Genomic DNA, 12,896 nt, shown 5'->3' on the forward strand with positions numbered 1-12,896 from the left:
GAGCAGGAGTAGGCCATTTCGTCCATCCAGCATGCCAGCCTTTCCACAGTATCATGGCTGATCCAATTATTGGCCTAAACTCTATTTTTCTTCACGTCTTCTATTATCCTCGACTCTCTCTGTAACTTGAGTTTGAGCATATTCAAGGAGGCCATGGCCTTGTGGCATTATCGCTGGACTGTCAATCCAGAAATTCAGGCAATGTTGTGGGGACCCAGGCTCAAATCTTGCCATGGCAGAGGGTGGAGTTTGAATCCAATAATAATCTGGAATTAAGAGTCTAATGACCATGAACCCATTGCCATTTGTCGGGAAAAACCCAACTGGTTCAGTGACGTCCTTTAGGGAAGGAAACTACCATCCTTACCTGGTCTGGCTTACATGTGACTCCAGACCCACAGCAATGTGGTTGACTCTTAACTGCCCTCTGGGCAATTAGGGATGGGTAATAAGTGCTGGCCTAGCCAGTGATGCCCATATCTCACGAATGAATAAAAGATTTGGGAGCATGGTTGGCATGGACTGGTTGGACCGAAGGATCTGTTTCCATGCTGTATGAGTCTATATTTTAGTAGCCTAGCCTCTGCACTCTCTGGGGTCAGAGAATACCAAATAGTAATAACCCTCTGAGAATGGGGCAGAGGGAGTTCCTCATCTTCCTGTTCAACATGCAGCCCCCCATTCTCGGACATCTCTACCCCTAGCAATCAAAGCCAAACTTGGCCTCTGTTACAGCACTCTCTCGATGGCCCCGAGCATTTCGGAGCCATTCAGGGCACAGGAGGAGGCCATTCGGCCCATCGGGTCGTTGCCGGCCACTCAGTAAGTCTCTCTCTCCTCCCCACCCATACTCGTTCATCCGTGGGCCCTGACAGCTCCGGGGAGGAGGGGTCCGCTGGATTCTGAAGTGGGGCGGGCGTCGGTGCCTGGTCACCCCACATCAAAATCCCATGGGGGTGGGAGAGGGGAGAGCCGTGTGTGGCGGGGAGGCTAGCTCTGGTCGACGGTTACTGTCACGTTAGCCGCACGCGACGGAGAAGGCCGCGCGTTGCCTGACGGTTAGTGTCAGCATCGGCGGTTGGTTAGGGCGTGCGGCGGCGGTTAATGTCGCGTGACGGTCAACCATGGGCGCCCCTGGGACCTTGACCATACGTTGGTTGAGGGAGCCGGTTTAAAATCGACGTAGCCCCTCCGGCACCGAGAATTGACGGGGTATAACTTTTTCTGGGGGAGCGTGAAACAAATCCTGAAAATCTGCAGAATGGAGCTGGGCAGAAACTGGAATAATAACAAGACGGACCCCACGCCGGGTGGCGGGAGCATTGGAACGGGCTGGAGGTAAACACTGCCTCGAATATTAGTCGGACCCAACCCAAAGAAACAGGGTCGAAGATTGAGTTCGAAAGGACAGGCACGTGAAGTAAGTAAATCTGCCCATGGGACAGAACAGAAGATCGCTTTGCTGAGAGCTGGCATGGGCTCGATGGGCCAAACGGCCTCCTTCTGTGCCGTAAGGAGCGGTTGGCTGGCTAGGTAGTTATCTGTTATTCTTTATTCACTGGATGTGGGTGTCACAGCGTTTATTGCCCATCCCCAGTTGTCCAGAGAGAGGTTAAAAGTCAACCTCATCACCCTGGGTCTGGAGTCACACGCAGGCCAGGCTGTCACATTTCCCTCTTTTAAAAGGACATCAGTGAACCAGATTAGCTTTTCAGACAATCAGCAACGGTTTCACAGTCATCATTTTTCTCTGATTTCCAGTTTTTTTACTGAATTCAAATTCTGCCATATAACGTTGCCCGGGTTTCTGAATTAATAATCTAGCTATGCCTCCCCTTACATGTACACAGTTTGCACCTTGCATTCCAGAAAAGGGTACGGAGGTACCGGTAAAAGATGCAGAGGGATTTATGAGAATGCTGCCATTAATTGGGAGGTTAGAACAATCAGAGAATACTGTACAGGCCAGGAAAGAAAAAAAACTGAGAGGGGTGACCTCATAGAAGTCTACACGGGTCTCGAGGGGTAGAAATTTAGAAAATGGGGCTGTTAATATATAAGTGCTCAGCCACGTTAGTTAAACTTTTTTTAAAATGCACTATCCCCATCTGGTGGTGGTAAAACGTTCTACCTAAAGCATCTTATTTCCATTTCAAATTTCCAGTTATATAAACCATCGCTGAGCAGTTAATCACCCATATGATACTGATTGAATTATCATACATATTGCAACAGCCAGGAGGGATAGCCTCATTTCACAACCTGCCTACGATGTTCTCTCCAGTGACTGCCCCGTAGGCCAGACAAAAGGGCTCCTATATCTTTTGTGAATCTTAAGCCTCTGTACTGAACAATGTCATCACCTCAATGTAACACCGCGCATTTTCGGCACCTACTCCCAGCATAGGGTTAATCAGACGTTCCCAGGACAGTGACAGTGCAAGGTTGGATACAGGATAAAGCTCCCTCTGCACTGTCCCCAAACAGGTACACAGTAGGGTTAGATACTGAGTAAACCACTCTGTACTCTTAAACTGAAATTAAAGCTCCTTCAACTCTTTAACTAAAGATAAACCTTCCCCCAAAGTGTTCCATTAAACAGTCCCAGGAGGGACAGCTCATGGTTAGATACACAGTAAAGCTTCCTTCACATTGTCCCCTTCAAATACTCCCAGGACAGTTATAGGGGAGGCAATGGCCTAGTGGTATTATTGCTGGAGTGTCAATCCAGACACCCAGATAACGTCCTGCCTCTGGGCAATTAGGGATGGGCAAGAAATGCTGCCTAGCCAGCAACAACCTCATCTCATGAATGTATAACAAAAAAAAGAGAAAAAAACAGCATGGCGTTAGATAGAAAGTAAAGCTAACTCTACACTTCCGTAGTTTAACACAGTTTCCCTCTACTGATGTGATGGTGCTGAGTAAGGAAGACATTAGAAAATCTATAAAGAATTTTTTATTGTCACATCAGAATTAAAATATTACAGAGGACTAGTCTGTTTTTACTCATCATTCTCTTCATGAACTCTGGGTCCTGGTGCAAACACTGAGGATAATCCCATCCGTGGTTCACACCCGAATCCCACACTAACCTTCCTGGTGGCTCTGAAGTGATCCGGGCTTCTGGCTTCATCCTCGGCTGATGGCCTTAGCTCTGGCATGTAGCAGATAGGGGCTAGACCCCAGGGGTTCTGAGGCTAACAACTGCCATTGCATTTGTGTATGTGTATCTGTGTTGACAATGTGTGAGTCTGCGTGCACGCGTACCAGCGAGTTTTCACAGACAGAGAGAGAGTGTGGGCATCACCAAGTGAACAGCTGCAAAAGGGGGTTCAGTGTTCCGATGCGGCCCCACCCTAAGGCAGAGCCGTGTGAAGTCTTGTCTGGGAACAGTCTGGTGGAGTCAGGGATCCTTCTCTCCACCCTGCTCACTCACCCCAACCCACCCTCAACGAACCCCAACAGCTTAATCCCCGTCCCCGCCCCTCAATCTGGCCTTACAGCTCGTCGTGGGGCCCTGGTGGCTTGTCCAAGCCAAAAAACGAGGAGGGTTTCCCATGAACATCCCGCTGGCGCTTGACGAAGGCAGTGAAGGAGGACACGCAGTTCCCAATGAAGTGGTCGGCTTGGCCAAGGATGTAGAGGTCAGTCTGAGGCAGCGGAGCTTGTAGACTCACCACCGTTACCTGGGGAAGCAGAAAGGAAGACACAGCTTAGAGAGATGAGGCAAGAGCAGCCCAGCTCTTATGTGACAGGCACAGTTATGCTCCAGCAACAACTTTAATTTACATAGCACTTACATACCACTGACATCTCCACTATCAGCATTCCACAAACTGAACTGTACTAACCCATATCTGTAGTGTGGCTGCAACAGCCGTTCGGAGGTTGGGAATTCTGCAGCCCTAACTCACCTCCTGACACCCCAAAGCCTGACCACCATCTACGAAGCCCAAGACAGGAGTGTGACTGAATGCTCCTCCACTTGCATGGGCGAGTGCAGTTCCAACATCACTCAAGAAACTTGACACCATCCAGGACAAAACAGCCCCCATGTGATTGGCACCACGACTGCAAACATCCCTCCACCCCACAACGCTCAGCAGCAGCAGCAGTGTGTACCATCTACAAGATGCACTGCAGAAATTCACCGAGAGTCCTTCGATAGCACCCTCTGAGCCCAGGGCTGCTGCCATCTAGAAGGGCAAAAGCAGCAGATACGTGGGAACACCAGCACCTGCAAGTCCCCCTCAAGTTACACGTAATCCTGACTTGGAAATACATCGGTTATTCCTTCAGCGTCTCCTGTCTCCCTTCTCCCTAACAGCACTGTGTGGATCTACCGACAGCACGTGCACTGCAGCAGTTCAAGAAGGCAGCTCATCACCACCACCTCAAGGGGCAATTAGGACGAGCAATAAATGATGGTCCATCCAGAGTAGCATAAATAAAAACCAAAAGAACTGTGGATGCTGTAAATCAGGAACAAAAACAGAAGTTGCTGGAAAAGCTCAGCAGGTCTGGCAGCATCTATGAAGAAAAAAAAAATCAGAGTTAACGTTTCGGGACCGGTGACCATTCCTCAGAACAGCTTGAAGTTTGATACCACCCAGAACAAATCAGCCCTTGAATGGCCCCACACTAATAAATAACTGAGGAAGGGTCACCAGACCTGACATGTTAACTCTGACTTTTTTCTTCACAGATGCTGCCAGACCTGCTGAGCTTTTACAGCAACCTCTTTTTGTTCCAGAGTAGCATAATCCCTTGTTAACAGATAATTTCTTTCAAAAAGAAATCCTTGACTGTGTGTGATGCAAAATCATTAGAGTCACAGAGTAACACAGCATGGAAACAGGCCCTTCAGCCCAAACTGGTCCATGCTGACCATGGTGCCCGCATTTGGTCCGTATCCCTCTAAACCCTTCCCATCCATGTACCTATCCAAATGTACAGTGTATGCCATTTGTGCTGCATCCAATCTTGTGAGAGATCATAACATTCATAGTGCACTCAGGTCCAACAATTCACAGGATCCAGATATCAGTAATATTCAATTCTACCCAGCAATAGAGGAGGGGTCTGTCACAAAGTTTCCAATAGGACCCTCTGGACAGTTCGGGGAGTTTGAAAGTTACAGACTGTTTGAAAAGACAGAACCAGAGACAGATTTGATATTATAAGTGGTATAGTACCGCTCGGAAGACAGCTGAACTGTTCTGTGCCAGGGACTCAGCGAGGAATCTAGAGCAGCTGGAAGGGTTGTGCTATTAGAACTCAGGAAGAAGTTCTAGATGCAGTAGGCAGTCAGAGTTAGGAATCAGACAAAGGCCTGGAGAGCTGAGAAAATGCAATGGTTACTGGCTATGCTGGGGAGAAGATGTGCAAGGCTTTGAGGAAACCTGCGAGCATTATTTCTTGGAGGTGGGGATTGAAAAGCTCACAAGCAGTATTTGCTTGATGCAAATGAGCATGAGTGGATCGGGTGCAGAACTGGCTGGTGGTGTGGGAGTTGGTGAGGGTTTACACCCGAAATGTTGACTTCTCCTTTCCTCCAGGTGCTGCCTGGCTTGCTGGGTTCTTCCATGCTCCTGTTTGCCTACCCAGGGTGGATTAGAGGATGGTCAGAGATCATGAACCCTCGCCATTTTCCTCCTCCCTTCCAGAGGGCCACACATCTTGGGGAAAAGGATTTTCGATGATGATAGCGGGGCAGCAATGTTGGGATTCTGGACTCGGACCCACGGTTCCCTTACCTTTCTGTCCACGGCCCTCTCTATCTCGGCGCTGAAGGTCTCAGAGTCAGTGGCGATGTATATTGCCTTGGCGTTGATCCTCTTTGCCCAGGTGACCACTGCCCTCCTGATCTCAACCAGACCAGGCAAACACATCTCCATGGTCAGGGGTTGGGCCGTCTGCCGATTATAACCAACACACTGCGGTGAGGCCATGAGGTGTGGTCCTGCCGTGCCATCCTTTACCATGTTACATGCATTTTTCTGTTGGGTAGGGAGGTACAAGATGGACAGATTAACCTCAGTGGGGGACCAAATGGAGATTCATCAGAATGCTCTCACTCCTCTATGAGGGGAATAATATAAACAGGAGCAGGAGTAGCCATTCAGCCCCTCTTTCCTGCACTGCCATGCAATAAAGATTGGTGAGTTGGTTGTGGCCCCAAATTCACTTCCTTGCCTACCCCCACTAACCCTCCACTCCCATGTTGATCAGAAATCCAACTCAGCCTTAAATATATTCAATGACCCAGACTCTAGAGGGAGAGAATTCCAAACACTAAGGACCTTCTGAGAGAGACAGTTCTTACCATCCTCTTAAATATGAGATCCCTCACTCTAAAACATTGCCCCTAGTTCTAGGTTTCCCTCTGTATCCTATCGATTTCAACAAGATCACCTCTCACTCTTCCGAATCCCAATGAGTGTAGGCCCAACCTGTGCAACCTTCCCTCATCAGACAAACCATTTCATCTCGGAAATCAGGCGAGTGGACTTTCTCCCAAATGGTCCCAATGCAGTTTCTTTTAAAGAAGAGAACCGTTCATAGTTTTGTGGGCATAGCTGACTCAGCCAGAACTTATAGGTCATTTCAAAGTGCAGTGACAAGTCAACTCCGTTGCGGTGGGTCTGGACTCACATGTAGGCCAGACTGGGTAAGGACGGCAGGCAGATTTCCTTCCCTGAAGGACATTAGCGAACCAGGTGAATTTTTGCAACAATTGACAGTGGGTGCATGGCTGCCACTTGGCTATTTTTTAAATTGCAGATTTTTATCACATTTAAATTTCACCATCTGCTATGTTGGGATTCAAACCTGTATCCTAAGAACATTATTCTGCTCCTCTGGACTACTAATCCAGTGACCTTACTGCTGCACCTCTTCGTATGTCTATCCCTTCTGAAGCGAGGAGTACTGGACACAGTATTCTAGTCAACAGCTTCATTAATGGCATGTACAGTTTTAGTAATAAACTACATTGGTACTGGAAAGATTCTGGATTTGGGGAGGACTTGGTAGGATCAGATGAAGAACAATTTGCTACAGTGATTCCTAGTGTCCAATCGCTGATAATTGCCTTGCTTACTAAAAAATTAAGAGATTTATAGCTATGCTCAGTGTGAATGGAGTTTGCAAACAGATGACTCAGGATCTAATTGAATGGTGTGAACAGTCTGGAGGGACTGAATGGCCTTCTCCTGTTCCTATGTTGAGGTATTTTTCTTGTTCGGGTCTTTGGACCCATGACGCCATGACTCCCACCAAAGGCTAAGGCCAGAAGGCAGGTCCCAAAACTGTACTGACTGTCAACTTAACTGAGCCAAGGAGTTAATATTCTTTCAAATGGATATTTCACAACACCAGTAGCGAACAGATGGGCCGAATGGCTTGTTTCCAAGCTGCAGATTCGATGCAAAATCTCATCCAAACCCCGTTTCTGTCTGTAGCCCTTCGTAACCCAGGGTTACTGAGGCTGACTGTTCTCAATTAATGTATCTTTGTTGTAATTAGCTTGCCATGCAGAGCAGACCTGGGATCTTGCTCTGTATGGCTCTGCCATGCACTCAGGCATGGCTTTCCCTTCCTGCCATTAGACCTCCTGGTCCACTGGGTTTGGATTCTTTAATGTAGGACGTGAAATGTCAGTGCGCCAAAATGACCCACTGTCACAAGCATCCATTATCAGACACTGGTGATGCTGTTGAGTTTGTTCCCTCAGCGGTGGGCTGTCTGGTCAAGCACACATGGGACTAGACAGATTAAGACAATACCTTGACAGGTGCCACCCTCCACAACAATCTGATAAATAAATAGTTACTTACCCAGTCCACCCCGACACGTAAGTGAATGCCCAGGTAAGGCCTGAGCAGCAAGGCCTGGATATAGTTCTCAGCCTCCTGGGCAATTCTGTCCGACCATACAACATACTTCTGGAGGTACCGGTGTTCCTTTAGCACAGGGAACTGGGCCGGAGCCCCGGGCAAGGCCAAAACCGGGTGTTTGGAGGCTGGATACCTGGAGAGGGAGCAGAGTGCCAGTAAAACGCGGCTCCAAAATATCAGCCATTTTAAAAATAAACACAGAGGCCAGTCAACAATGGAGGGCCTTGGGGCATTGCTGGTTATTAAGGATGTGACATCACTGATGGTCATAGATTGTTGCTAAAGGCATGACATCTCTACTGACTGTCACCTATTTTCATTACCTTGATGGGCTACTACGTCCGTGAGAAAACAAATCCAGCAAGGGTGACATGGTGGTTAGCACAGCTGCCTAACGGCGCTGGGGACTCGGGTTCGATTCCACCCTCAGGTGACTGTCTGTGTGGAGTTTGCACGTTCTCCCTGTGTCTACGTGGGCTTCCCCTGGGTGCTTGGTTTCCTCCCACACTCCAAAGATGTAGGTGGATTGGTCAAGCTAAATTGCCCCCGTTGCGTCTAGGGATGTGCAGACTAGGTGGATTAGCAACATCGGGTTACGGGGACAGGGTGGGTCTGGGTGGGATGCTCTTTGGAGGTCGGTGCAGAGTTAACAGGTTGAATGGTCTCTGACTGCACTAGAGATTGTGAGATTCTACGAGAACAGAAGACATAACCTCAGAGTGGCTGGTAAGATTTTAATATGGTCACTCCCTGTTGCCATGTTTACAACAGACCATTCCCTGGTACCACAGCAGCTCCTCAGTTGCCAAGGTCACAATCCTCTAGAGTACAGGATCAGTAATGAGTAATCAGGAGTTATAGACTATGCTGGGGAATGATGTGGGACCCTGGGCACCATCTCTTCGCCCATCAAATCTCCAGCTGCCTGTTGTTAGCCCCTCAGTCCAGAGCCACCTGTCCCTCACTTACCTATCCAGCCAATGAGCCTTGTAGTACGAGTTGAAGGCAATCCCACTGAACAGCTCTGAGCGATCAAAATCCACGCCAAAGTGGTCCCAGAAAGGCCCAAAGGGATTCCCATCCTGTCAGACATGAGGTGGTCAGTCAAGCAACAGTCCCTGTGCTCCTGCAATCCCAGTGCCCTCCACCTCAGCGTCCCAATATTTCCGTTGCCCCAAAACCCCTCTATACCTAATAAATCTCCCCTTCCCGACCCATTATCTCCAGATTCGATAACCCTTTGTCCGAGTGCTGCACACTCAATGTTCGTACACTGGGTTCCAGGAATCAGGGATCAATGGCGGAGCACTAATATCACTGGGTCAGGAATACAGAGACCCAGGCCAACACTGAGGGGACGCATGTACAAATCCCACCTTGGCTGCAAGATAGAATTTAAATTCAGTTAGTATTATCTGGAATTGAAAGCTATGACCATGGTAGCTAGCATATAGTAAAAACCCTCTGACTCCCTAATATCCTTTGGGGAAGGAAATCTGCCATTCTAATGTGGTCTGGCCTACATGTGACTGTGGACTCACAGCGATGAGGTTAACTTTTAACTTTTCTGAAAAATGGCCCAGCTAGCCACTCAGGACAAAGGGAGTTAGGACGAGCAATAAATGCTGGTCTTGCTGCCGCGATCCCACAAAATCGTGAAGCCATAAAAGTGCTGTTACCCTCATACCTCCGTTCTTTATATCCCTCCCCCTTCTGCGGGTGCCAATTAACTCTCGTTATCCCACACCACACCCCCAAAAATCACACCTCACCTTCATGGGGCATGATGATCTATCTGCACTCCTCTGAGCTGCCATCTCGAAGCAGTATGCCACCCTTTCTCCCGGGGGCCAGTGCGCGGGTGCCAGTTCCTGCATGAAATCCTCCATACTGACTACCCGGTGGAACTCTGTCAGAGTTTCCAGCTTGAAGTACTCACTGTATGGGACATGGGCCTGGAAAACAAGACAGGCCAGAACTTAAATCAAAACTGCCCCTTCTGAGAGAGGTCTGGAGGGAGGGAGTTTGCAGGTGTTGAGGGGAGGGAGGAGACAGCAGTGGGGAAAAGACAAGGGGGAAGGAAGCAAGGCCAATATTCTGTCATTCACAGAAAGACAGCTCAGTGGAAACAGCCAGGAGTTGAGTGAAGACACAATGCCATACCTGCAGTCCACACCCTAAATGACACAGGGCTAACTCTACAAGGCAACGGTGACACTCTAACAGCATACCATGACTCTGTGTACCCTTTGATCATTGTGTGCAGCCATTCTGCGTACACTTTGATCCCTGCGTACAACCATTCCATTTCCCCTTTGACGCCTGCACATCCTTCAGACCGGATACAGCCTCTTTGTGTACCCTTCTGTACAGTGTACCTTTGGACCCGTGACCAGTTGCTCTGTCTATCCTTCCCTCAGGTGGAGAAACAGAGACCCTATTCGGGGACGGGGGCGGGGTCAGCGGCGGGAGTGGGGTCATCTCTCTCCCCTTTATCACACCCCCACCCTTTCTCAGCCCATGCCCTAGAGAGAGCAGAAACATCCCTCGCACCATCTTCATTCAGTGCTTATGACATGACAACAACTTTGAATTAAGGTGGCACCCCCAACACTGTTCTGATTCACCCCACTTCCTCCCCTACTTCGCTCACCTTCCAGTTCCTTCTGTGAGAGACACTGACAGCGCAGTGGGGGAGTGTGGATAACCACTCCTTTTCCAACAGCGGTAGTGGGAATCTCTTCCATTCCCACCACCAGCCTGAGGGATTTAACATGTCCACTCCCCCCACCCCCCACAGCACAGGCAGCACCTCAGATTGTGCAGTACTCCCTTAGAACTGGCACCCACTGGTGACTGTCACCTAGATGGTGTACCCAGGTGCTCCAGGAGGGGAGATCCAGACCGGGTTCTGACCCAGGGGGTGATGTTGCTTGGCAATGACGGCTATGGGACAGGTAACGTACGTTTGTGTAGGGAGGCGTCTGGTGCCTGTAAACCACCCAAGGGGGCACCACCAGTGTCCGATTCAGCATCTCTGCAAACGCCAAGGAGCCCAGAAAGTGATCAGCCTGATTCCCAAATCGGCCTGTTTTTAAATAGAACACAGAGAATTTTTTTTAAAAGCAAAAATGATTCAGACCCTCAGGACACAACAGCAAACAGACATTAACTTTCACCCCTAGGTCCCTGGACAGGGGAAGGGTCAGAATAATACTTACCAAGCGGTGTGCCCACTACCACGATGAGATGTGGGTTTAACCTGTAATGGAGGTGGCTCAGCCAAGATTCAGCAGATTCACAGGTCTCTGGGACGAGAGGTTGCGCTGTGATGAGAGTCTAAATCGGTTCGATATTCTCTGGAGTTTAGAGAAATGGCATTGAAACCTACAAGATTCTGACGGGACAGACAGAGTCAATGCAAGGTGGATGCTGTCCCCTGGATGGGGAGGGCAGTGGGTAGGTCAGAACCAGGGGACAAAGTCTCAGGATAAGAGACAGGCCATTTCAAACTGAGATGAGGATGGATTTCTTCACTCAAGGTGGTGAATCTTTGGAAGTCTCAACCTCGGAGGGTATGGAGACTCTGTCAGAGTATGTTCAAGAGAGAGATCGATAGATACCTACATATGAAAGATATCAAGGGACACAATGCATAGGACTATAAATGGTGTCAAGATAGGAGATCGGCTGTGATTTAGAATGGAGGACAGGCTTGAGGAGCTGAATAGCTCCTGCTCATAGGTTTCTGACCAGAGGGGAGACTATTTGAAGAGAATCAGTGCAGCAGAGAAGGCAGTTGGCGGGGTGGGGGGGAGGGTGTTAGAGGTGTGCAAGGGGGAAATGAAATTTGTCATGATTTGACCACACTGCTCAAAAAGGCAGTGGAAGCAATTTCAGCAAATGCTTTCACATGAAGAATCGGAAAAACAGTTAATGGAAAAATGAGGTAAAAAAAAAATCAGCACAGGACAATGACCTCCTTCTGTGCTCCATGATTGTGCTATCCAGTGAGTGATGCACATTATGGTCGTATAGTCCTCTCCAACTCCCAACACTTCGACTCGTGGAGAGAGAAAAAAGAAGCAGCTTGAAGCATGGCGAGTGGGCAAGGTGAGGTGGTGGTTGGAGATGTGGAGAGTAGATCCTCCTTATAGATGTGAGGGTATACATAGGTGCCTCTCACTTACCCATACAGGGGCAGTAGACCACGTAGCCACTCTCGTCCCATGTCAGGGGGTCCTGTTTTGTCGTATCGCCCAGAGGGAGCCAGCCCCACCGGAGGAAGAAGAGGAGGGCAAAATGGAGGGGAAGGGGTCCTGTCCTGGCCCTCATTTTGCGCTCTGCCCGATGTCTCATGTCCGGTGACTCACGCACATCGTGGCGCTATCCTGTCGGATAAATCGAGAGGTCAGTTCACATCAGGGCCCAGAAAACCCCTCTGACCCAAGCCTTGTGCCTCCTCAATCTCGTTCCCCCTCAGCCATCCAGTGGCACCTCCCCACTTGTCCAAAGTCCCTCCCACCCTCCTCCACCCAAAAATCCCTCCTCATCCCCACCATCCCTGGGGTGGTACAGGGTTAAATTAGTTGGCATCTCAATATCCCATGACATCATTCACAAAGCCAAATATTCGATTTCAGGTCAAGGGCCAGGATCAGCTTCGACTGTGATGCCTCTGTAGTCAAACTGCCAGCAGGCAATGCCAGCATGTACAAGGCAGGAGCTGGATTGAACTTTATGCTTGGGAGAGGCACAGCCCCAAGTGAGAGGCATTACCTTTGACGGGGGACATAATAACAGCAAACACAACTAACATCCGAGAATCATTCACTCTACAGAAACTGGATATTCAGCAAAGGAGGACCTCGTTCTACTCCACTGTGCTTTTTTTCCGGGGTCAGAGCCCCCGTTCAGTTTGATGAGCTTCCCCCCGATGAGGGACATTACAAAACTTGGTGGGGTGGTAAACAATGGCAAAGATAAGAGATAGTA

At 49.1% G+C, this 12,896-nt stretch overlaps 1 protein-coding gene across 4 annotated transcripts in view; it reads right to left on the reverse strand.

Moving 5' to 3' along the window:
- Positions 1–2,943: 2,943 nt before the first annotated feature.
- pofut1 (protein O-fucosyltransferase 1) overlaps positions 2,944–12,896 on the reverse strand; it is a 13,043-nt gene continuing 3,090 nt past the window's right edge. For all 4 annotated transcript variants that reach the window (XM_048619983.1, XM_020523276.2, XM_048619982.1 and 1 more), the window contains exons 2-8: positions 12,092–12,292; positions 10,868–10,989; positions 9,674–9,856; positions 8,871–8,983; positions 7,842–8,034; positions 5,760–6,002; positions 2,944–3,689 (exon numbers count right to left, since the gene is read on the reverse strand). In XM_048619983.1, the coding sequence (XP_048475940.1) occupies positions 3,501–3,689; positions 5,760–6,002; positions 7,842–8,034; positions 8,871–8,983; positions 9,674–9,856; positions 10,868–10,989; positions 12,092–12,260 (1,212 nt within the window). In that variant the 5' untranslated portion in view covers positions 12,261–12,292 and the 3' untranslated portion in view covers positions 2,944–3,500. The remainder of the gene's footprint in view (positions 3,690–5,759; positions 6,003–7,841; positions 8,035–8,870; positions 8,984–9,673; positions 9,857–10,867; positions 10,990–12,091; positions 12,293–12,896) is intronic.

This window comes from Rhincodon typus, chromosome 45 (genome assembly GCF_021869965.1).
Source record: "Rhincodon typus isolate 14 chromosome 45, sRhiTyp1.1, whole genome shotgun sequence".
In the NCBI taxonomy this organism is placed as follows: Eukaryota; Metazoa; Chordata; class Chondrichthyes; order Orectolobiformes; family Rhincodontidae; genus Rhincodon; species Rhincodon typus.